The sequence below is a fragment of the Stegodyphus dumicola genome, chromosome 9, assembly GCF_044657685.1.
Source record: "Stegodyphus dumicola isolate Sdum_Otavi_A_Nest chromosome 9, ASM4465768v1".
Lineage (NCBI taxonomy): Eukaryota > Metazoa > Arthropoda > Arachnida > Araneae > Eresidae > Stegodyphus > Stegodyphus dumicola.
In genome coordinates, this window is record NC_140776.1 from 105,544,073 (window position 1) to 105,568,951 (window position 24,879).

Here is a 24,879-nt window from a genome sequence, read left to right on the forward strand (position 1 = left end):
AGGTTGATAGCTGTGATGTATATTAAAGTATATATATAAATGTGAGTATTAAAGTCAGGGCTGTGGAGTCAGAGTTGGAATCGGAGTCGGGGAAATTTTGGGATAAAAGGAGACTGAGCTGGAGGTGCTAAAAACAGATCGACTCAAGTTTTTGTTGGACAGTTTGAATTTGAAATTTAAATGAATTGAAAAAAATTAATGATAAGCTGAGTTATTATTTTTATTTATGGACTATATGCAATAATAAAGAGTTATTTTCTATTTTATTGGAATATTAATAAATAAATATAAGGGAGGAGGATGGATGTAATATTTGCCATTAGTGATTAAACTGATTAATTTAGTTACAAATCTCTGGTAAGCAGCAATAGCAGGAAGAACTCCCAAATTTGATACCATTCTTAGGAAGCGAGCAGGAAAAGGAGCAGTTATTGATCAAGCAACGCAATAAGGAAATACATATTTGATCATAAAGAGGTTGTTAGTATTAAGAACTTTTTTAGAAGATGTAGATAATCCTAATATTTCACTATCAGAATGACTGTGGAATGATCACGCAGAATTAAAAACTCTTTTTACATCGTATATAGCCACAAAAAAGTTGCAATCTGAAGAATTGACAAGAGGCAAGAATGGAAGAATGTGATGCTTGTTTCTTCTGAAATGGAGGGTTTATTGCAGAAAGAATCATTTCTTCAATGAAGAAAAGGGAAACTAGTTTGCTAGACAATGATATCTTACTGGGTTCAATATATGTAGATGTGAAACATCGAATTTTCTAGGATGACGAACAAATTAAAAAGGCAAAGACTATAAACTTTCATTAATAATGAAATTATTCTCAGAACAATTGGAGAATTCGAATCAGAACAGTCAAACTGCAGATATTGCAAATGAGTCTCTATCATCCTCTTCCAGTGATGAATTAGATTTTGAGAAATATTTTTGGATAACATTGAAAAGGCTAAGGCAAAGCGAATAAAAATAAAAAGCCAAGAGCCTTTAGATATAAAAATGAAAAAATACAAACAAGATTTCTACATGGCCTTTGAAGAAATAGAGAAATATGATTGCGCTAGCAAGACACCCCTTTTAGAACTTATAAAAATCTATCCTGAAAAGTTAAAAGAAGTAGCATTAACAGTTAGCTTAAGTTTAGCTTAACTTAGCTTAAGTTTATAAAATCAGGTCTATGGACTTCCAACAAAGAAGGTCTTGCCGAAGCTATGCTATTTCTTAAAAATAACTAATGTCAATTTTTCTATTTCATAATAAATGCTAATTAATATAAATAATTTGCTATGCCATCATTTTTTTTTTTTCTCTAGCATCTACTACTTCTTTTATATTAAAAAAATAAGCTATAACCCATATGTATATGTTTACACACACACATATTAAGGCCCATTTCCACTGCTGTGTATGCGTTTCTCCAATCAGCGAGCGAATTCACTTTGATTGACATCTGCAATCCGGTCGATGTGCGGTGACGGATGACGTACGGATGGAGTTCAACAATTTTCAACTTCTATCCATATGTCTGCGGATGCATTGGTGTCACGTGGTAAAAAAGGAGCAATCAGGTGTAGTCACCAAAAATTAATGGCAGCAGACGTAGCGATGAACGCTCGCTTAGGGAAAGAATGTTTTGCTAAAAAATACTTATTTCTGAATTAACATTATAGCGAGAAATCTGCGTGCTGAAAAAGACATCAATCAGCTGAATTTAGTTAAAAAAAGATAAGAAAAATAAGATAACTGCAACTAGTGTACTTGTTCGCAGATAAAATCAGGCGTTCAAGAAAATCAGAGGCAAAAATTATAATTCCAAGTCCATGAAATAGCAAAATTTGTCCTGACAATTATTTCCTAGTTCTGCATACTCATTTGCCTTTAATGAAAAATGAATGTCTGACTATATCAAACTGCTACAGCAAATTAGATATGATTAAAAGATTTGTTATTTTTTTCTTTTGAAACAGTAAAAAACTAAAAACATTAATTATAAATTAAATTTGATAGCCTTTTAAATATTCCATTGCATTAAAGAGTATTTTAATTTGTATTTCCCTATTTATAAATGTATCTTTTTGGCTAACATATATTTGTAAGCACATGAACTATATTTTTAGTTGCCCATTTAACTTCAATTGGAACGCCGTTTTAAAAGATAATTTTTTTTGTAAAAAGTGTACTAGAAGCTGAAGAACAAACTCTGGTAAATTTTTCAGACGATAGCGCACTGAAATAGGAGCAAAAAAATTAGTTTTAAGAATTGATTTACTCGATGATGTATATAAACCAAAATATAGTACATGCGACTACCGTGTGACGCTAGCTTAGTGGTAAAGCTGACGGTAACAATGTTTACCTTTTGGGGTCATGAGCTCAAATTCCATACGCTTTTTGCACCCTGTCTGCAACTTTCTTAGCTTTTTGTTCCAATTTGATCTATATTCATGTTTTATAATTTATTTCTATTATTATATGCATTCAATATATTGTTTTATTTATGCTCTTATTTATTGAAGTTTTTCCCGCAAAAAAGTTTGAAAGTCATATAATAAGAATTTAATGCATACCCTGTACATATATATTTGAATTTAACAAACATTCTCTATTCGTAATAAACAAATTTAAAGTTAATGAAATTTAATACAAACAAATAAATGATTAATTATTGCTGCGAACTAATCTACAATATCATTTAAATTCTGAGAGCATATGTAAATCAAGTGCAAGTATCAAAATCCATGAATAAATATATAATTCCAAAAATTTATTAATACTAAAAAATTTATAAAAATGCATAAGTGAATAATAGGATAGATTTTTAATCCTAAAAAATTTATAAAAATGCAGAGTGAATAATAGGATAGATTTTTAATCCTAAAAAATTTATAAAAATGCATGAGTGAATAATAGGATAGATTATTAATACTAAAAAATGTGTAAAAATGCATAAGTGAATAATAGTGTGCTCAGACTTTGGGATGTTTACGGCTCTAAACTTTCATTACCAATTAACATGAGACAGTAAATGCCCTAAGCATTTTTAACAAAAAATTACTATAATAATTGCTTTTAAATTAAGTCCTCTCCAGCAGAAGTGCAGGAATTAATTAATTAAATATTTCCATTTTCTTTAGCTAATGTATGTATATATAAAGAGAAAAAGCTTATTTTTATAACTTCTATAAAAAAATATGAATTAAGAATTTTTAAATTAAAAATAATATTTTATGGATTATGCATAAAATATAACTGCCCCTAGTGCATTTTAAAACAAACGAGATTTCTAATAAATTATCCAGCTGTGACCTTGAAGTCAGCGGTATACAAGCATAGCAAATTTTGTGTAAATATTGTGAACCTTTCTTTACAGTTGCTCTGTATTTTTAAAGTACCAATTATTTTTTAATTCATTTAACTTTTTAATTTTATTTATTTATTTTTTTATTTTTTCAGTAACAGTTTTAATAATATGCATATATTTTCATTTATATTTAAGGCTTCTAGAAACACAAAGAAATTTTTAAAATTTACTTCAGCTTCTCTGCAATTAGTGATGTTCATAATATGCATTATAACCTTACTTATCTAAAAATTGCTAACGTACTTTACTTTCGCAGTTCATAAGCAGAAATAAAAATTTCCAATAACCTGGAATTTAGTTAACGAAACTTTTCTGCGTTCTACGTCAGGATCCATATCAAATCCAAAACAAACAATACTCGCTTAAGCGGGAAAAATTCAGATGCTCAGCGTCGTAACTCGTGAACTGGTTGTTTTGGCGCCAAAATATTACAGTGACACCTAGGGACAGAAAATGAAAATAATGTACGGATACGCGGCAGTGGAAACACTTGTACGGATGTAGATGTGTCTTCAATTGACACAACGCATTTGTACGCAGTAGTGGAAACGAACCTTTATACACACACACATATATATATATACAGGGTGATCAAAAAGTCAGTATAAATTTGAAAACTTAATAAATCACGGAATAATGTAGATAGAGAGGTAAAAATTGACACACATACTTAGAATGACATGGGGTTTTATTAGAAAAGCGATAATTAGCATAACAAATTAAGACAAAGCAAAGATGATGTTCTTTACAGGAAATGCTCAATATGTTCACCATCATTCCTCAACAATAGCTGTAATCGAGGAATAATGTTGTGAACAGCACTATAAAGCATGTCCGGAGTTATGGTGAGTCATTGGCGTCGGATGTTGTCTTTCAGCATTCCTAGAGATGTCGGTCGATCACCATAGACTTGCGACTTCACGTAACCCCAAAGCCAATAATCGCACGGACTGAGGTCTGGCGACATGGGAGGCCAGGCATGACGAAAGTGGCGGCTGAGCACATGATCATCACCAAACAGCGCGCGCAAGAGACCTTTCACGCGTCTAGCAATATGGGGTGGAGCGCCATTATGCATAAAAATCGTATGTTCCAGCAGGTGCTTATCAGCCAGGCTGGGGACGATGCGATTCTGTAACATATCGGCGTACCTCTCACTCTAAAACTCGGAAAATACATGTACATTTATATAAATTTAGATTATTTTTTAATGTGTTTTATAAATTAAACAAAAAAAATGTTGGTAAATAACCCAAAATTTGGATGAAAGTAGTTTTTTATGTTCATAAATTGAAACTAAATACTTAACAGGTAAATAAAATTCTGATTGAATTCCCTCATCAGCAGGTAATCCCTCTCTCATTCAGAACCCCTGGTGTAGAATATCATATTTCTTGATGTTCATATTTCAATAATATCCAGTTTTTGTTGAACCATTTGTCTATAATCTGTTGACTAATGGAGAAAATGTCTGCATAATTACAGTAACAATTATTATTTTTCCAACAAAAAAATTAGATTTATTTCTTATATAATTTATATATTTTTCTGGTTTCTTTAGACTATTCCCTGCTCTGCAGTTGGGTGTGATATTTTGGTTGATGATCAGACTGTCATGTAAGTTTCTACTTTTTTCTTTTGGTAAAGAAATCTACATACACATACATGTTAATGTTATTATAATTGTCATCAATTAGCTTTCACTAACTGGTAACCCAGTTGTCACATGCAACCAATCAGGTCTCTTCTATAGCCTACAACTAAATCATCATTATAGGAAACATGGCTCTTGTGCTGCTCTCATCTATCAGGTCCTTTTGTGTATTCAACTAAATTAGCAAAATTTGTCACTGAAAAATGGATCAATAGTTGTAAATTGACTTAAATATTATGAAATCTCACAATTAGGCCTTAAAATTTGAAAACATAATTATTTTATTATATGCCTTTATTTATCATATGTTCTGGGCTTAAATTCAACTAGAGTTTCCTGAAATTCTAAATAAGATGAGTTGCCTTTATTTTTGTGTGTATGCATATATGTGTGTTAATTGGTTACAGTGGTAATGTAATAATAATTGTCATCTACTAAGTACTTGTATCTGAATTGCAGTATTAACAGAAAATGCTGCTGTTATTGCAATATTTTATTCATTAGTTAGTAAAATCCATTAAAGTCCTAAGTCAAAATCTAGTCCCTTCAGGAAGAGAAATTTTGTGAGTTATAGCAATCTGGTCAAGAAGCCTTTAACTGGATTAGAAGTCATAATAAAAGTAATTTTCTGCAACTGAGAAGAATTCTTCTATTTACTAAAATTAAAATACTAGCCTTTATTTTATTCTCAAAACTATGTCTTGTTAATAAAAATTTATTATTCTTGTGTTTGTTATTTCATTTTGATGCTACTTTTTACTTCCTCATATGCAGTAGAGGAAGTATTGCAATCATATTTCAACAGAAATATCCATTTTAACTATTTTTTTGTGTGACATATGGACAGAATAAAGGTCTTTTTTCCAAGACAAACTGTAAAATGGAGTCCAGATGATTTTTTTTTTTTTTGACATGTTTGTGTACTTATCTTGCACAACTCAAAAACAATTAGTCATTTTGAATTCCCAATTTTATATATGGGACTGCTATAACATCTAGTTGTACACCTTCATTTTTTATTGCAACTAGCAGTACCAAACTTGTGTATATATATATATTCATCCCCTTACTTGGCCTTTATTTTTGCAATCATTGATCTTAGTCAGCTACTTCTAACTACAGAAGTGCTGTAAATGATGAAGACTCATGTTATGGCAGTGTCAGATTTAAAAAAACTGAATTTGGGGCAAGTAATGAAATCTAACTTTAAATGCGGTCTCTCCTGGTACCTGTATTTCTACTAATTGAGAAAGTTCTGTACTCATTTTAAAAGAAAAATTATAGGAAGTTTGACTCCAGCCAAAATTGACTGAAATATTTAATTTCAAAATTTAGAATTTTTTATGTCATTTTTTTCATTGCCTTGAGGAACTGGTTAATTAAGTTAGAATAATTCAAGAAAATAATTTTAAATGTGCAGCAAGAAATGTGTATAATTTAAAAGGACATGCATGAACAGTAGACAATGAAGCTCCAGACCTGGGCACACTTAAGCCCTCATAAGATTAATAATGCTCCAAATTCAGAAGTGGTCCAAGAGATTGTGATCCTAGCTATTGAACCATGGAGCTAGAACAGAACCTCGTTGAAAGTTACAGACAGAAATCATCAACTATATCCACACCCCTGGGAGTAAAAACAATGTAACAAAATGCCATTGCCTCAGATGCCTAATCCCAAGATGATAGACTAAAATCACAATTCAGAGGTGAACCAGGACACTAAACCAGTCAATTTGAAAATGAGGAAAGAGTTGATCTCCTCAGCACTACAGGGGGGAAGACAATAAGGCTGAGTATGTTATACATAGTATCAGGGAAACAAGGTGCCAACTAATCACCAAAAGCAATCAAAGACCACATCAAACTCCCTGAATCTACTGATGGGGTGTTTCTCCAAGGACAATCATAAATATCAAATATGTAGTGTCCCCACAATTGAAGGGCAGATGTGAAAGTTCTATTATGTTCCCTGCTGAGTCTGTACTTACCACTGAATAAACAATGGTTCTAGTCTTGTGAAGATTGATGTTGTTACCTCAATTCCAAGGCTGCCTAAGTATAGATCCTAACCAGAATAGAAGGGAATTACCTCCTTCGACTGGAAGTTATTTGGTACCCACATCAGATTTTTTAATTTATTCACTTTTCATTTAGAAACCTCTAGCTCTTCTAAATTAAACATTAAGCCTTGCTTTTGTGTGTGATTTTTCATTTGGTTTCAGTTTGTTTTGTATGAAAATGTTTTACAAAGATAAACTGAAAGAAATATAGTACAGATGTTGTATTTACCCTTATTTTTTCCGGAATTTTTGTCTTAAGAGTTGGCCTTAAAAAAAAGGGGGGGCACCACGTGTATAGCTTTCAGTTGCTAGCACAAATCTTAAATTCGCCCTTGTCTGTAAAGAAAATGGCTGCCATTGATGTTTGTAATTAACTTGCATTTAATGTAATTTCATTTTTAAAAGATAGGAAAAGCTTTTGCTCTTAAGTGATCATTTTAGCTTTGTTGAGATGTAAATATTTGAAACAAGGTAACCATATATATACAGTACAAAGTCCGTAATCCGGACTCGTCAGGACTTTGGCGATTCCGGGTTACGGGTTTTTCTGGATTATAGATCATGAATTTAAATCTGGTAAGATGGCACGCAGAAATTTTACAATTAAAAATATGAAACCTTAATTTATGAAATAAAGAGCAATTATGATCTAAAGGGTATCAAAATTTACAAGAAAAAATCTTAATATTTATTTGTTTACTTTATTAAATATTTCGGTACTATTCGGTTTCGAGGGCCGTAAAAAATTGCCAAACTATTGTTGATGCCAATGCTGCCAAAAATAATTGTGGCAACCCTAATAATTGCGGCAAGAAAGGAAGTATAATAGTAAATAACTAAGATTGATGTTTTAATTTAGATGAAAGGTTAATTTCATATAATACTTTTTTATTATTATAATTTATATGAAAAAGGCTAAACATGACTGAATGGAAGCATAAGAGTAAATAACTATTTCAGTCATTATTATAATTTATATAAACATTGTTAAACATAATTGAATGGATGCCTGCGTCGCTACTTCGCTACCGACTTATCGCTAAAGCATAATTTCATCTCGTTGGTTGTTGAAACGTAACTTTCTATAATGACTGATGCCTTTTCTTTGAAAATATTCTCGATAAAGTGCAGAATCGCTCACTTATTTGTTTGTTGCTTTTTACAAGGGTTAAAACAATTGAATTTTTGTCAATTTTCTTTTACTTTTCAAGTGAAAATAGGTCGATGTGTACATAAATAAAGTCAAGAGTGTGCGCAGTGCCATTTTTGTGCAATTCTGAGATTTTTTTTTTTTTTTTTAAGTGAAAATAGGAAGATGTGCACATGGATACCGAGTATGTGCAATTCTTAAAAATGCATCAAAAAGTGGGTGATTCTGCACTTTACTCAAAATTTTATTGCCGACTTTTCGTCATGGCAATTCCCAAATTGTTAAATCCATAGGATATTAAAAAAGGATTTAAAATCAAAAAAGAATTTAAAAATTAAACTAGTATTTCAATGGCGTCTTAAGAAATATAGAACTATATAAACTTACGCAATCTGAAATCAGCGTGTACGCTAGATTTAGCGCTCTGTTAAATGGGCGCGTTTGCTAGATTTGGCGCTTTTGCGCATACATTTTCACTGCAATTTTTTACGGTCCTCAAAACGGAATAGTACCAATATTTCTTTCAATGTAAGTTGTTTAAGTTGATTTGTTTTTTGTGCTAATACTTTCTCTTTAATTCTATAAACAGACATAATTTCTTGTTCAGTTACAAAGTTCCACTGTTCAAGTCCTGTATTTCCTGTGTGGAGAATACCGATTAACTTGTCAATCAGAATTCTTTTGTTTTCAATAACCTGTCTGTCACTTTCTTCACTATCGGAAGCGTGCATGTTTAAATGCTTTACTGGCTTTACGTGCATGCGTAAGTTTGTGGCTTTGAGGTCCAGATTATAGATCATTTCGGATAATGGACGTCCGGATTACGGACTTTATACTGTATATATTTATTTATTAAGATGATTTTAAAATATTTTGTTATTCCTCTCCCCCCATAAAATTACAAATAAAGCATAATGAAGGAATAATTTTAGAATTATTGCACATACTATTTTTAATATGGGCTTATGTTTTCACACGTTTTTCAAATATTTATGCTTTATTTGCACAATTTAGTCAAATTCTTCAAGAAATTATAATCATGTGTGTTGATCATCTTTTTGTTAACGTGCCAGGGTTGCCACACTACCTGGAAAACCGGAAAAGTCAGGGAATTCGAAAACTGACCAAAAAAAGTCAAGGAATTTAAATATTTTAGTCATAATCTGGGAAAGTCAGGGAATTTCATACTGCGATCCCTCCCCCCTAAAAAAAGGCAAGTTTTGCACAGACGTTGAAAGCTGTTGAAAATATTATTGTAACCCCTTTTCTGCATCATCTCTCCTCCTTGAAATAATTCTAACTTTGACATGAGGTTTAGTTTTTATTTTAAAGGAATATAGTAATTATTTCTATTTCGTTTTATGCTGCCACTGTTTGTATTAAGAATGAACTGTTCCAGCCTAATTAAGATGCAAAAACGAAACTCGAAGTTACATCATCTGGAAAGCTGAGTCATGCTGTCAGCTGATTGGCTGCCGTGAGATGACGTCATGTCTACTTTATGTCTAAATATCTCGAATCGCTCTGGCTTAGTTTTTGCTGAAGTTACAGTGGAGCAGCGATAAGGGAAGGTTGTCTGTTGACGTCGCTCTTTTGCACCTGCATGTTGTTCTCGTTCTTGGATAACGTGTTTTCCCGCCTCAGTGTTGGAGACCGTCTGCGTTTTCGCCCTGTGGTTGCTTATCTTGTGCCATTGATTGCTCATCACTGATTTGTTGGATTTCGATCCTTCAACTTTTTACTGGTCTGGATTGTTTCCCTCACATGGTTACCCGCTGGCTTTGGCTGTCAGTGCTGAAGTCAAAGGCCTTGTGAGGTTTCGTTGGCTCATCCCTCTGCCAGAACACTTTCGTGCGTGTCCGTTTCTGGGGCGCCAGACTCCACCCAATAAGGTTTTGGATTTGCACAGGCTCCATTTGTTGAATTTGCTTATGGATGATGGAACCATTTTTGAAAGTTTTTGCAGCTACCGTTGAGAAGCTGAGAATCAAGAAACAAAATGCAAATCTTCCTATCAAAGAAGACAAAGAATTTGATCTGCTTCAAAAACTGTATGATGCCTTGACTACGGCTCACAAAGAAATTGAAAAGTCATTAGAACACCAAGAAGAAACTCCTTCTACAGCTACAGAAAGTGAATGGAAAATTGTCAAAAGAAAATGTATGAAAGGCTCACGTAGTAAGCCAAATAAAGACAATTCAAATGAAATTCCTTTAGAACAAGAAATGGATAGTTCAGGTAACGAATCTGAACAAAAACCCAAAGGAGATCGTACTGTGGGTAAAAGGAAAAAGCGTCATTTTCATCCCATTAATCCTTCTCAGCACAAACCAATTGTCACTCTTTCCATTAATAGTCAAGAATCAATGGACACTAGTTCTGTTGTTCCAAATAAATCTCAGATAAATGAAAAAATACAAAATGATCAAAACAAAAAAAGCAAAGCGCCAGCTGCTGTATATATAAATGACAAAAAATTTAATTAGAAACAACTAAAAGCATTATTTGCAGAACATAAATTATCAGACAAATCTGATTACACAGGTTACATTCAAAAAGAAGGCTTTAAAATTAAAGTCTCTCATGTCAACATTCATAGAGAAATGACAAGTATTCTGAACCAAAAGAAATTAAATATCACTCATTTCTCTTGCCTGATGAGCAGAATCATAAAGTGGTCTTCTGTCATCTTACAATGGACACAGATCCTGATTAAATCAAAGAAGAATTTTTAAGCAAAAATTACCAAGTTATAAGTGTCAATCAACTCTCTCGTAGATTTAAAGGAGAAGTTAAAAAATGTCCACTTTTTCTTATCACTCTGCAGAAAAATGAAAAGTATAAAGAAACCAAAATTTGTAGATTACTTATCAAAGTCAAACCATATAAAGTATGCTCTGAACCTGTTCAATGCTTTACATGCCAAGGCTTTCATCATTCTCAAGCTGCCTGTCATAATGATTTTAAATGTGTCAAATGTGGAGACAACCACGATTCTAGCACATGTCAAAAAGATAAGAACACTCCAGCTAAATGTGCTAACTGTGGACTGGATCATACCACTTATTTTAAAGCTTGCGAAATGTTTCCTAAACAAACCAAAAAAGAACCTCTTAAAACTTGTGCCGACAGATTTATCATCAACAAGTCCTTTGCGGATGCCATCAAAACCACAAATGGATCCACACCTAATTTCATCAGTGAAGCTAAAAAGATCTTTGAAGGTCTTAATACCTTAGTTAATTTCCTGAAAAATTCAGGAATACAACTTTTAGTACAAAATATCAAAAAAACAAGAAACTCTCACAGAACCAGATATCTCCAAATCAAATGAGCAAATTCAATAATTTCAAACATCCTCTCAAATTGTGCTATTGGAATGCCAATATGAACAAAATTGATGAATACACAAACTTTTTAGCCGAATATAACATTGACATGATTTCGGAAACATATCTTCTTCCAGCCGACTTTATGTGCCAAATTACCGTATATACAGAGGTAATAGAACCACGCAATGTCGTGGTGGAGCTGCAATCCTTATTAAAAACTATTTAATCTTGCCTCGTCTCCTCAGTTTGTACTGATGGGCATGAAAGTGTGCCAGCTGCTGTTGTGCTTCCAAAGAAAGAAGTCATACATTTTACTGCTATTTACAATCCACCTAAACATAGACTCTCTGATAATATGCTTAAAAACTTACTCCCAGAAGATCAACAAGTAATCATTGCTGGAGATATTAACGTCAAACATATTGATTGGAGATGCCGCCGAACAAATGCCAATGAACGTATTCTACATAACTTCATATGTAACCACCCAATTGCGCTGCATGTTCCGATTGAATCTACTTATAGGCCAGCTAATCCATGCCACTCGGGTATCTTGGACATTAGTGTCTCTAATACGTCTATTTCCATCGCTCTTGAATTCAAATCTGAGCTTACCTCCGATCATGTACCAGTTATCGCTACTATTGGTGTTATGAAAGAAGATGACTCAATTATTAAAAGCTATACTGACTGGATCAGTTTCCACAACATCCTGATTAAACAGCACTCTAATTCCCATGCTCTTTCTACCAAACAGGACATTGACTATGCCATTAAGGTCTTCACTACAACATTTTGAAAGCTTTTCGTGATGCAACAGTCACTAAGCAACTGACTAATAATAATGTTAAACTCCCTAGAAGCATAAGAGAAATTATTAAAGAATGTAATAAAAAACTTAAACTCTTGTATCATAATTGGGATCTGGCTTTAAAACAAGAAATTAACATTTTAAACAGAAGAATTAAACAACTTGTTTTTTATTTCAAAAGAGAATCCAAGGAAGAATTCATCTCCAAACTGAACATCAGTGACGGCTCACTTTGGAAATATCTTCAAAATCTCAAGAAGACGACGATTTACAATAGACCTTTTCATTCTGGTTCTACTATTGCATATTTGATTCATGATAAAGTTAACATTTTTGCTGATTACCTTGAAGAAGAATTCACTCTAAACATGGACCTGATGAATCCTATTTTTAAAAATACTCTGGAAAGTTATATACATTCATGGCTCTATTCTTCCACTGCTCACAATCTCCCCAAGTTTACAACTCCATTGGAGGTTACTAACATCATTCGTTATCTAAATTTTAAAAAGGCTCCTGGAAAAGATCAAATCACCAATGAAATGCTTCGAAATCTCCCAAGAAAAGTGAGGCAAAGATGTTTCTAAACCAGATGGATACAGACCAATCAGCTTATTATCGAACCTTGGAAAAATTTATGAACGTCTCATCCTCAAAAGATTAAAACCTTATATGCATTTTCTGCCTAATGATCAATATGGTTTTCGTAAAAATCTCAGCACCACTCGTCAACTGGTCAGGATTGTGGAATTCATCGGTTCTGCTTTTCATAACAAGCAAAGTGTAGCGCTCCTTATGCTAGACGTGGCAAAAGCCTTTGACTGCGTCTGGCATGAGGGGCTTGTTTTCAAGCTCATCAACCTTAGATTGCCTAGAGAGTTAATTCTCCCGATTTATTCCTTTTTGCAACATCGCAAGTTCTTTGTCTCACTAGGCAATGAAACCTCTACTCTGAGACCTATAAGATCTAGTGTTCCACAGGGAAGCATCCTCAGACCGGTTCTTTACCTGTTTTATATCTCGGATTTTCCTCATCCTGGGCTTGACAACTACTCTCTTCATGCTACGGCGATAGCCATCAAGTCTATCAATGCTAATCATGCAATTGATAAAATGCAATATTTTCTTTACACTGTAGAGGACTGGTGCACCAATAGGAGAGTTAAAATTAACGCCAGTAAGTCTCAGCTTTTAATCTTTTGCGAAAACAAAAAACGCAACAAGTTTAAAGAACTTTTCCTTTTTCAAGAGCCTGTTCCATTAATTACAAAAGCCAAATACCTAGGAGTGATTCTTAACCATAATCTTACTTGGACCAACCATACTAAGAATGTTAAAAATAAAGCAATTGGAATTATGTGCAGATTTCTTCCAGTAATTGGAAAATTTTCTAACCTTAGCCTAAGAACCATGAGACATATTTATACTACTTGTATCCGACCTATTCTTTGTTATGCATCTCCAGCTTGGAATACTGCCTCTTTTAATGAATTACATCAACTTCAAATAGTGCAGAATATATTTCTTCGTGTTATCACTGATGCTCACTCTCTCATCTGAAATGAACTTCTTCATAGAGATCTTAAGCTTGAAACCATCACAGAATTTACTAAACAAATGAGAAATTCTTCTCTACAGCTGTCCAATGTGACTATGTGAACTATTCCCAAGTCTTCAACTACGAAATACTTAATGAAGACTGCAACATAAGACCACTTGCTGCTCACACCTTCATGGAATGAGGCTTCTGTTTCTTCTCTTGCTCCTCAATTGGTGGCTGTAATTTATTTCATTTTATCTGATAAAAACAGTGCTGTACTCTAAGCTGTTTGGATTGCTAGTGCGATGTTGTAATGATCGTTGTGTGTTGATTTTCTGTTGTATGGGTTGAATTTGTGTAGTTTTATAGTAGTATTGAACTTTTGTTGTTGTTGTATAGCATTTTGAACCATGTTTTGCATTTGTTGTTTCTCTGAATTCTCAAGGGTCCATTTGGATTTTATTCATCTTGTCAAGTTCCGTTCACCTGGCAGATGCCTCTGGCCTTTTTCCTTTTGGTACCCCTCTCACTTTCCCTTTCTCCGTTTTCTCATCCGAGATGTTTTCCATTTCCAGAATTCATTATGTCATGTGGCCTTGGGCTTAATTTAAGGAACAGGCAACGTAGCGCCTGCAATAGCTCAGTAATATAGAACTGTCTAAGGCTTAGTCCTTTTTGTTCCTGTTTTCATCGCTCCTGGTTTGCTGTTCCAGCGCTCATTCGGAGACATTCTTGCGATGCATGTCATCCAGCAATAAGTACCGTGGTTCCGAGCCATGTTGGGTTTTCTAAGGTTAAGCGGCGTTGAATCCCAAGTTGTGGTTCCCGGTGATCAACTGCCATGGGCGGCATCCTGTTTTCAAGGTTAAGCGGTGTTGAATCTCAAGTTGTGGTTTCTGGAGAGCAACTGCAGTGGGCGGCATCCTGTTTCATGGTTAAGCGGCAATAAATCTCAAGCTGTGGTTTCCAGTTAGCAATTGCTGAAGGCGGCATCATTAACACCAGTGTTTTTCAGGTCTAGCGGTGATGTTTTTCCAAGCTGTGTTTTCCCATGAGCAACTGCAGTGAGTGGCATTTACCAATTTAAGTACATTCAAGGTTTAATTTTTTTCAGGTGCCTTCTTGGCCAAAAGCATAGACCTAATAGTCAAGTGAAATTCAAATTAATCATGAAGTTTTGTTCTGTGATAGGTTTTTTGCGAGTCATTGAATGCCAGTATTTATAGAACAGGTAATATATTTACTGTATTATTAATAGTGTAGAATTCTTTAAAGGAAAAACCCTTGGTGTTAATGAATGGTTAACTAAGTGTAATTTTTGACAATGGTTATGTTACACTCTTTAAGTTTCTGGTATTGATCAAATTTATTTATTGTATTTTTATTTCTATATATATTGTTAATAAATTGGTTGAGTTTAAAACTTTTGTTATCTATGTCTACACAGCACATAATCTCAGAGTGCTTCTATTGTGATAATTATTTCTGCTAAATGTTTTCTATAACTTTAAACTTTGCTTTTGCATCAGAAGCGATAACTTTCTTGGCAAATTATGTATCGCGTAAACGCCATTCGGGCTGCTGGCATAGAGCCAATTTTCACAGCTCCAATTAGATTGTCTTTTAGAAAGGCAAAGCAAGTTTCCAGTTATGTCGAGAATCGAGAGACTTGCATGCACATGTGCAGTGCATGTTTAACAAAAGAAAATGCATATTTTCGTATAAAAAAATCAGTTTAATCCTAGTATACGGTACTATGGAGGTTTATGAATTCTATTCTAACCTACATCTGCGGTACACACGGGATTTGGCGGAATTGTGGTTAGCAGTAAACGGGTAATTTTGGTGTTGGTGACAATTTTCAAAATTGTTCCAATGGCATCAAAGTGTATACAACTATGATTTTACCACAAAATCTTTTAAACCCCCCTTTTATTTTCTTTTTAATAAATGCCTTATTTGTCATTTTGCAGCAAAATAAAAAATTGTAATTAGTCATTCAGGCTAACTATTTAATATAATTATATTCGCTAAAATATCATTGATTATTCTAATTCAGTTTTTAAGTTTTTATTTTTTTTTTTTTTTTTTTTTTTTTTTTTTTTTTTTTTTTTTTTTGTTGTTACCCATATAATTTAATATTGCTTCTTTTCCCTAAGTTGATTTATTATTAGTAAATAATACTTTTAAATTTCAGGAATCCTGAAACTAATTTTAGCAGTATGATGACATACTATCACGAAATTTAATGCACATATTTTTTGCTTATGTGTGCTACTGAATAAATATAAAATACCTGAATTTATTTAAAAATATCATTAAATAGATTTCTTTCTTCTTTTGCAAAATGTCAGGGGGAAAAAAAAAAAAAAGACATTTTTTTTAAATCCAGATTGGGCATCTTCTGTGAAAAAAAAAAAAAAAAAACTCCTATTTAGTTATAATGGGGGGGTTATATATATATGTGTGTGTATATATAATCACCGCACAGGTCTTTTTAATTTGTTCTCCTTTTAAATTATATATAAAATCATATGTAATTGGTGAATTTTTGTGGTTTTAAGTGGTAACATAATTAATTTACCTCTTAATGTGCATTATGCAGATAGGCTGAAATTTTCTTAAAACACACGTGGAAAAGTCGGGAATTTCATTCTCCCGTTTGAGTGGCAACCCTGACGTGCTTTTATTCCTCTGAATTTAATATTATAAAAATTTTTTTTTGTTTATGTTATCATTATTTTAGGAGGTATGAAATGCTTTAGCATAATTTTTTTAGATAAATGTTATATTTTGTTAAATTTGAAAATATTAGGAATAATTAACAATTAAAATTATGCTGAAAATATGTATTGTATTTTGTGACTAAAAAATTGACTTTTTTTAGTAAAATTTTTTTAAAAAATTGACTTTTCGTATTGTATTTTGTGACTAAAAAATTGACATTTTCTGTAGTTGATTATTATGTGCTGTATTTTAACATCTATTTCTAATGCTTCTGGAGTACTGACAGATCTTAATATTTTTAGGAACTTGATAGTTGATCCTAAAGTAAAATTAAAGTATCAACACCTAATCACAAATAGCTTTATTGCTGTAAGTATATGTTCAGTTCATAGTTAATTAATTTCATTCAATTAATTTATTTCTCAACCATTCAATATTGTTTAACTGTTAAAATGACAAATTCATGAAATGAAATGTTAGATACGGTAAATGTCACATAATGTGATTGCGGTTAATGCTATGATTTGGATATTAGTATTGAATTGCTGAAGTCCTTCCTGTTTGTATTTGAAAATGGAAAATAATTCACTTATTGTGATCAAATGTTTGATCAATATGATTAAAAAGTTATAAAATATTTTTTTTTTTAACTGAAGTAATTCTCCAGATAAGGTCAAAATAGGTTAATAAATTTTTTAAGTGACAGACAAATGTCACCAAGTAAAGGATCAAGTTACCCAACAGCTTGGTTTTGATTTCAATTAACCATTTAAAATTAAGCACCCCCCCTGAAAAAAACACACTTAATAATAATTAAGTGTGTTTTTTTCAGGGTAGATTTTGAAGAACTCTATGGATTTTGTGGGTGATCAAATATAAATTCCTTTTTTTCAGGAGCAGATTTTAGGGCATTAGCCCAGAAGGGCTATTAATTTCATTTTGGCATTTTGCGTCAATTCACTTTCTGCGATGATTCACTTTTCAAACTATTGCCACCAAATATTACAGCCCTGTATTATATTTAAAGAAATTAAATAATTAAGAATCTGCATAAATGTAGGGTATGTTTCTCCCATTGTGATACAACAGTACCTAGAGCCATATGAATTTTGAATAACATAAACCTGCACCAAATATGGGCATCTGGAAGCCCTAATTTGGAATTTGTTTTATTATCTATTTCATATTTTGTAAAACCTTAAGGAGGTTTTAATTAAAAACTCAACAATTTCAAAGCTAGCAGTGACTATACTGTATGAAAAAAATATAGCCCTTCTTTTTCCTTTTCTCTACAATATTATAAAAAAACCTCATTTTCAAAACAAGTTGCAGCCATTTCTTACCAGATTGATTGTTTCTATCAATACTGGCATACAATTACATAAAATATTTACAAAAGTAATTAAATATAATGCCCTAAGACCATTCGCAACAATTAAGTCAATTAGGATGCAGTCACACCATTCACCCGAAGGCGAAAATAAAGAAAAGGCAAAAATCAAGGGTTAAATTCATCAATTCTAATGAGAATGCATGAGCGAAGCAAAGCACTGCAATTTGACATAATTTCTGAGTAAGCTGTTCATACGAATTGAAATAATTTTTGCATTTAAACTTGTATTCCAAATTAAGATTTAACTTGAAATTAATGTAGATAATTATTGAGAGAATTATATTTTTGCAGCGTAATTTATGTGAGAAGAGATCACTTAGGATCACGTGATACGAACTGGCGAATCAGGATATAGAACCATGATAGCATAGTAAATTCTTAAATTAATGTCTTTTTACAAATTTCTTGTCTTTATTTATTGGCTTTTTACAAAATTTTAAACCATATTAAAATGTTTATGCCTTCAAAATAAAAAATTCTTAGAACTAACATTTGTTAACAATTTTATGTGTATACTGTATGTTGTCGCCAGCAAAGTCTACTTGGCTAGATTTGCACCAGCGAAACAGAAAAGTACCCATAAATATTTCCATCTAATATATTTTTTCAGGGTTGCAAAATAAAATGGCGACCCTGCCATGTAGAAGATCTCCAAGTGATGTTTGGTATCATTTTGTCAAATTAGATATATATATATAAATAAAAAAGGAAAAGGTTGACATTGTCAGCAGACAATTTCCTGTTCTTTAAGGTCTGCTTCCAAACTATTTTTTTTTTTTTTTTTTTTTTTTTTTTTTACTTTGTGCTTTGTAGCAGCAACCAAATATCAATTATAGTAATAAAATAAGGTGATCTTTAACAAAAGTGAATTTATTTTTCTACATTTTTAAAATTTTTTATTCCAGAATTTTTTTGTTGTTCTATGTGGAAAAGTGTTTTTAGAGAATCTCAAAAGTACAATTGAAAGAAATCAGTCCCGGGAGTGAGCAGTTTGATTGATTCCACCAGTCCCAGTCCTTGTTTGATTCTTTCTGCTTTTTCCCCATCTTTGCACACCACTTTTGATCCACGTCTGCTTCAGGTGCTTTTATCAAGGTCATAGTTAGTGAGAGGTGAATTGTTAAAAAGAACTGATTCACTTCAGTGAGCGAACAGCTCCAATCTGATCCCTTAAAGGAGCGGTTTTGCCCATTTCTACTCGCAGATAAACTTTTGCATTAAAGATGTTATGAACAGTTCATTAACAAATTTTGTCCTTGTCCTAATTAAGGCACTGTGAAAGTATCTTGATATATGCTACTGGTTATATTTGTATAAAATTAGGTAAGTTCGATAGATATTTTCAAATTTTTTTTTTTTTTTATCATTTAATATTATCGTTCAGTTAATGAAATCATAATAGTCACAGACAAATATGATCACAATTAAGTGGCATCTACTGTAAATGATAAAGTAATAAATAGTCTTTCAAAAATTTTACATTTGCTAATAGAATATTTATTTATTGTTTTAAAAATATTGCTAAAATTAGTCATTTCCAAATTTATAAAATTTATTGAAGTAATACTGGAGATGACATCTTTAATTAATCTTAAGAGTGATGTCTTAATGGAGATGACATCTTTAATTAATCTTAAGTTTGATGAAATACAGGAAAGTGGAACAACCTATCATATAATTAACAAAAGAATGCTATTAATAGTTAGCTGTATTTTTAAGCTATTTAAAAGTTACTCTGGTTATGTAAATTAAATAAGTATTCCAAGCAAAATTAATACACTGGAAATGATGAGAAAATAAACATTACTGGAAATGAAGACACTGAGTTATAAATGCCACTAAAGAGCAAAGTTTGAAAAATGTCATTAAATTTGAATTTGCATAAAATTATTGATTAGATCTTTTTATTTCTTACTATGCAGTATTCATATATTCCAGATTATGTACAGTTAAATTATGCACAGTTATGGTTAAAAACAGTGAAACTTCGTGATTATCTGCACTGCATGTTTTAACATTCAGTAGAATTGTGGTATTTTTGGTGCATTTTCAAGAATACACATGATAGTAGCCAACTGAAGCATGTGTATACCACATGTATGTTTGAGTGGAGTGCACATGGATTTACACATTTTATATTTAACTGTCATTTCTCTGAATAGTATTCATTCATTGTAAAAGTATAAATATTTGTCATATAAACTTAGTTTTTTCCTCATCAAATTTCTTGTTTCTTATAAAATGTTTTATTATTAATAGTTACGAAATTAACAGTACCTGTGAGACATGAATTTAGCCTGACAAATGCTTTACACCGTTTCACAAAATTATCTTTGGGAATCGCCCCCAAAATGATTTGGTGGCCTTTCATAAAGGTGTGGATAATCCGAAAATTTTAAAACAACTCTTAAATATATGGCATCATCTGTTAGCACTGCTGTTATTCCATGGAGTTTTCTTTCTCTTTTTGTAGTCCGTATAGACAGTTCTGTTACATGCTGATTGTTTGTGACAGTAATTTTTCTGTCATTCCTCAGTGAACAAACTTTTTCAACACAGGGTTCTATGAATCTGTAACTTGGTTAATTGTGAGTTGGTCGTATGTCAGACTAAAAATTTAATAAAAAGTTAATACATAAATATCTACGTATTCTGTGATCCTTTGTTGCAGTTTTTATTGGGGAGGGGCACGAGACACCATATGCAACAACTAAAATGTGTTTTCAAACAACAAATTCGAAAGTAATAATTGTACTTAACTACACTAAGTTTTGGCATCTTTAATAAGCATATCATTGTGTTTGTTCTTCAGAAAAAATCATTGAATGCAATCAGACATTTGTCCCATCATGGACCAATCTAGGAATGTTGGCCATGTAAAATTTGAAACTGGTGATATTGATTTTCATCTTAGTATCTGAGTGAAACCCTTGACACTCCAATTTTTGTGCCTTCAAAACAACATTCTGGGAACTCATTGCATGCAGGCTTTGTGATACCTCAGAAATCTTTTATAGTCTTCTCTTCAATCCTGTAATGAATGATGTTAAATTGATTCACTAAGGATTGATAACCAAAGCATGTGTATACACGAATAGTCTCGTTCATCTTTGCGCGTTTGTCTTCTGTTGGAACAGCTTGGGCTCAACAGGGTGTGAATAATTAATTGTTTGTTCATGTACTTTCCTAAACATTCTTTCCAAATCTGTCTCTGTCGTCTTGGAAATGCATGCTTTGCTTTGCACTTCCTCTATCTAATGAAATTTTTGGCCAGTTGATGTCTTTCGACACTGATAAATTATATGACAGCACATTGCTCATTGTTTGGACATATTGTGTATGTAGAACTGTATTTTTCAGTGTTTATTCCTGTGAAGGCAAAAATCATTATATGCCAGGATACACCACAACTGCAAATTTTTTCATTGCATCATACATTAGTTATAGTCAATGAATGTATTTAAATTTATCATACTAAACAGAAACTATTATAGAAGATTATTTTTTTTATATGCTTTTGTTGAGGTTAAAGTTTTATGCTATAGTTATTTATGTTTTTTAATGGAAAGAATACAGAATGCCAGAGTTGGGGTAGTTATAATTTCCTAATTTCCAATGCATTTTTTTTTTTTTTTTTTTTTTTTTTTTTTTTTTTTTAGTATATAGAAATCTGCATTAAGCATTCTTCTTTTCAGTGGCGTAATAGTCCAGTGTGAGCTTTAATTTACTGCAAAAATTTATCCCATCTTGTGTTTTCCTCAGTGGTTCTAGTTCTAAAATAATTAAGTCTTTTATCCACAGATCCAAAGTATCATTTCTGGTGTTATGTTTCATAACTGATTCAATATTATTTGTTTCAACTGTTAAAATAATCAATCCACAAAATTAAAAGGTTATTAAATGATAAGCTTATAAGCAGAATAAAATAATTGGTTGAATTTTGGCTGATTCATGTTGCCTTGGTCAAAAATATTGTTTTGGTGTCTCTTGCTTAAGGCCATATGACCAATTAATTTTATTCTTTGTATTTTAATGTAATTAGCAATGCCTAGCTTTCTCTGTAAGAGAAAATGTAAGGGAGCTGGAAAATTTCTAGTTGTCAAAAATTCGAATTAGAGACTTGAGCAGGCTGCACTTAAAAAGATCTAAACATAATATAAATAACACTCTTGTTTAAAGGACATTTTTGAATATTCAGATTAGAAAGAGTTTGGTTTCATTCCAAAATACATATATACATACAAATCACATGTGGCCCAGATGGTATAGTGGTAAGGGAAGTCTACTACGGTACCGAAGGGCCCGAGTTTGAATTTTGGAGAAGACATGGATGTTTGTAAATGTATAGTGTTGGTGCGGCATGGCGGCATTCTAATTATGCGGCGAGCTGAAAGTCCTCTCTTGTGGATTGGTGGAAGGGGAGATATAAGGGACAACTCTGATCCCCTCCCGGGTGCTGTCCTTCAAAATTGGGGGCGAAAAATGGAAGTCCAACCTCTCTTTGGAATAGGCCTTGGCAACCATTGTTCGTCTCATACGGACAAGGCAATAACAACGACATATGAATCACATTTCTAAAATAAATATGAGTTTTCTTTGAGAGGTATTTTTGAATAATCACAGCAGAAAAAGTTCAATTTGGGTTCATTACAATTAAAAATAAAGATTACATTTATAAAATAAGTTTCGTTCAAAGGCCATTTTTGTTACTCACATTACAAAGAATTCAGTTTTGCTTCATTCTGAGTAAAGAACACTTGAAAAGACAGAAACAGTATTAAATGTTATCTTTTCGTATCTCAGAGAACATAGACTATTTATGAATTAAAGTGCAAAAGGAAAGTATAATATAAAATGATCTAGATGTGCTTCATTCTGAGTAAAAATTTAAATTGCATTTGTAAAATAAATAAATAAAAATTTTAAAGAGCATTTTTAAATACTCGAAGAGTGTGTATGCTTGTGGGGTGACTAAATGACCTAGAAAACTTAGGATTTAAGAATTATTCAAAAGAGGCGTGGATATAATCTTCATAGAGATGATATGTAGTTTCAGCTGATTAAAAAAATAATCACTAAGAAAATAGCTTTAGCATCATTCAAGGAAAGTTATTTATCAAACACATCTGATTAAAGAATTGACTGTTGTATTTAAGTCACGTTTGCTAGGTTTTTCTTCGTTATGTCATCTTGTGAATCTATGCAACTCTGTTTTTCTATATATGCAGTAAAGAATCAAGTTTCTTCACAATTTATATTACAGAGTATAAAATAGCTTGCAGGATGCTATATCACTACCACATGTGTGCCTTTCAATGTGTTTATCAATGAAAAGTTATCTACAGAATTTATCTCGGATCCCAATGGATAAAGTATCTACAAGTTCAAGAACCTTAATGAGTAAAACAAAGTATGGTATTACGAACTGCAAAACAATCTATTATAACAACTGCAATTACTGGAGAGAGAAAAAAAAAACATGTTTTTGAATTACATCATGATCATCCATCAATGAAACCCCTTTGCTGAAAAGTGAGTGCACATTTCAATAAAGGGATATTTATAGACTTTGTTCCTTTGCTTAAATTTTGAATGGTGATTGTATAAAAATATCTGCAGTGCTGTTGTTACATAATGGTGCAATGCGGATTAATTTTTAGATGACGCATTTTAGATTCCAGAAAGAGAATATAGCCAAATTAAAAGTTAGTAGTTTTCTTTCATACTTTATCTCTTTCTCTTTTTCATACATACACATATATAGAGAGAGAGAGATAAAAGGAAAAGGAAAATAAACGGAAGAGGGAAAAAAAATTATTTAGGGAAAATCAAAAGGAAGAGAATTTTGATTATCTTATCTGCAAAAAAAAGGTGTATGGTGGGGAATATTTAAAGATGTTTTAAAAGTGGAAATTTAGAGTAAACAAAGATGGCCATCTAAGCTTTTTGTACAAAAAGTTAAAACTTGTTAAAAAAAAGTTGTGTAATCATTAAAATTAAAGAAGCCATGAAAAAATAATAAATTAATCATCCCTGCTTCAAATAGAACTTGTCGAGGAGTAAGTATTTAAGACATTAAATTAGGTTGAATAATGAGTGCTGAATAACATGTTTCATTCCTTTTGACACTGTAAGACTGTAAACCATTGTAATTAATTTCCTTTTTGAAAGATTATTTCTCTGATTGTTTGTCTATTTATGTATATATGTGTGTGATGGATTGAAGAAGTTTATTGTAATAATAGAAGGATTAAACTTGCAGACCGTACCCATAGATACAACAACATTTTTTCCCTGGATAATGCAGTTATTAAGGCACATATTCTGATTCATATCATTATGGGTGCAATATGCACTCCCCATTTTTGAAAGTCTAGCACATCTTAAAACAGTGGGTGACAGAGTGAAGCAAGTTGCATGTATTAACTTGAAGCAAGCAAGAGGAAAAGTGCTGTGCTTACAGAAGAAGGTTGTGAGAAAGTCAAAATGTTTTTATTTCAAATAAAATCTCATTCACTGGTTGACTAAAATGTATCTGCATTGCAGTGCTGTGTAAGATCATATAATATGGATTAATTTAAAATACTAGGAATAAATGGGTTAATATATTAAAGGTAGTTTTAATTTTCAGGACAGAAAGAGGAAATACCTAAAATAAAATGAAGAAAAAAAGGCGCTATTGCCAATTAAAATCAGAAGTTTGCTTTATATATTTTTATCTCTCACACACACACAAACATATATATATATAAACTGTTCTACCTTATTTTTATATATGTATTTTTTTTTTTTTTTTTTTTTTGTGTGTGTGTGTGTGTGTGTGTGTCTATTTT

General features: G+C 32.0%; 1 protein-coding gene across 1 annotated transcript in view; it reads left to right on the forward strand.

Annotated features, from left to right (window-relative positions):
• Positions 1-24,879, forward strand: part of LOC118203603 (E3 ubiquitin-protein ligase arih1-like) — a 96,606-nt gene that overhangs the window by 43,907 nt on the left and 27,820 nt on the right. The window contains exons 6-7 of the mRNA XM_035375886.2: positions 4,938-4,993; positions 16,956-17,022. Of these exons, the coding sequence (XP_035231777.1) occupies positions 4,938-4,993; positions 16,956-17,022 (123 nt within the window). The remainder of the gene's footprint in view (positions 1-4,937; positions 4,994-16,955; positions 17,023-24,879) is intronic.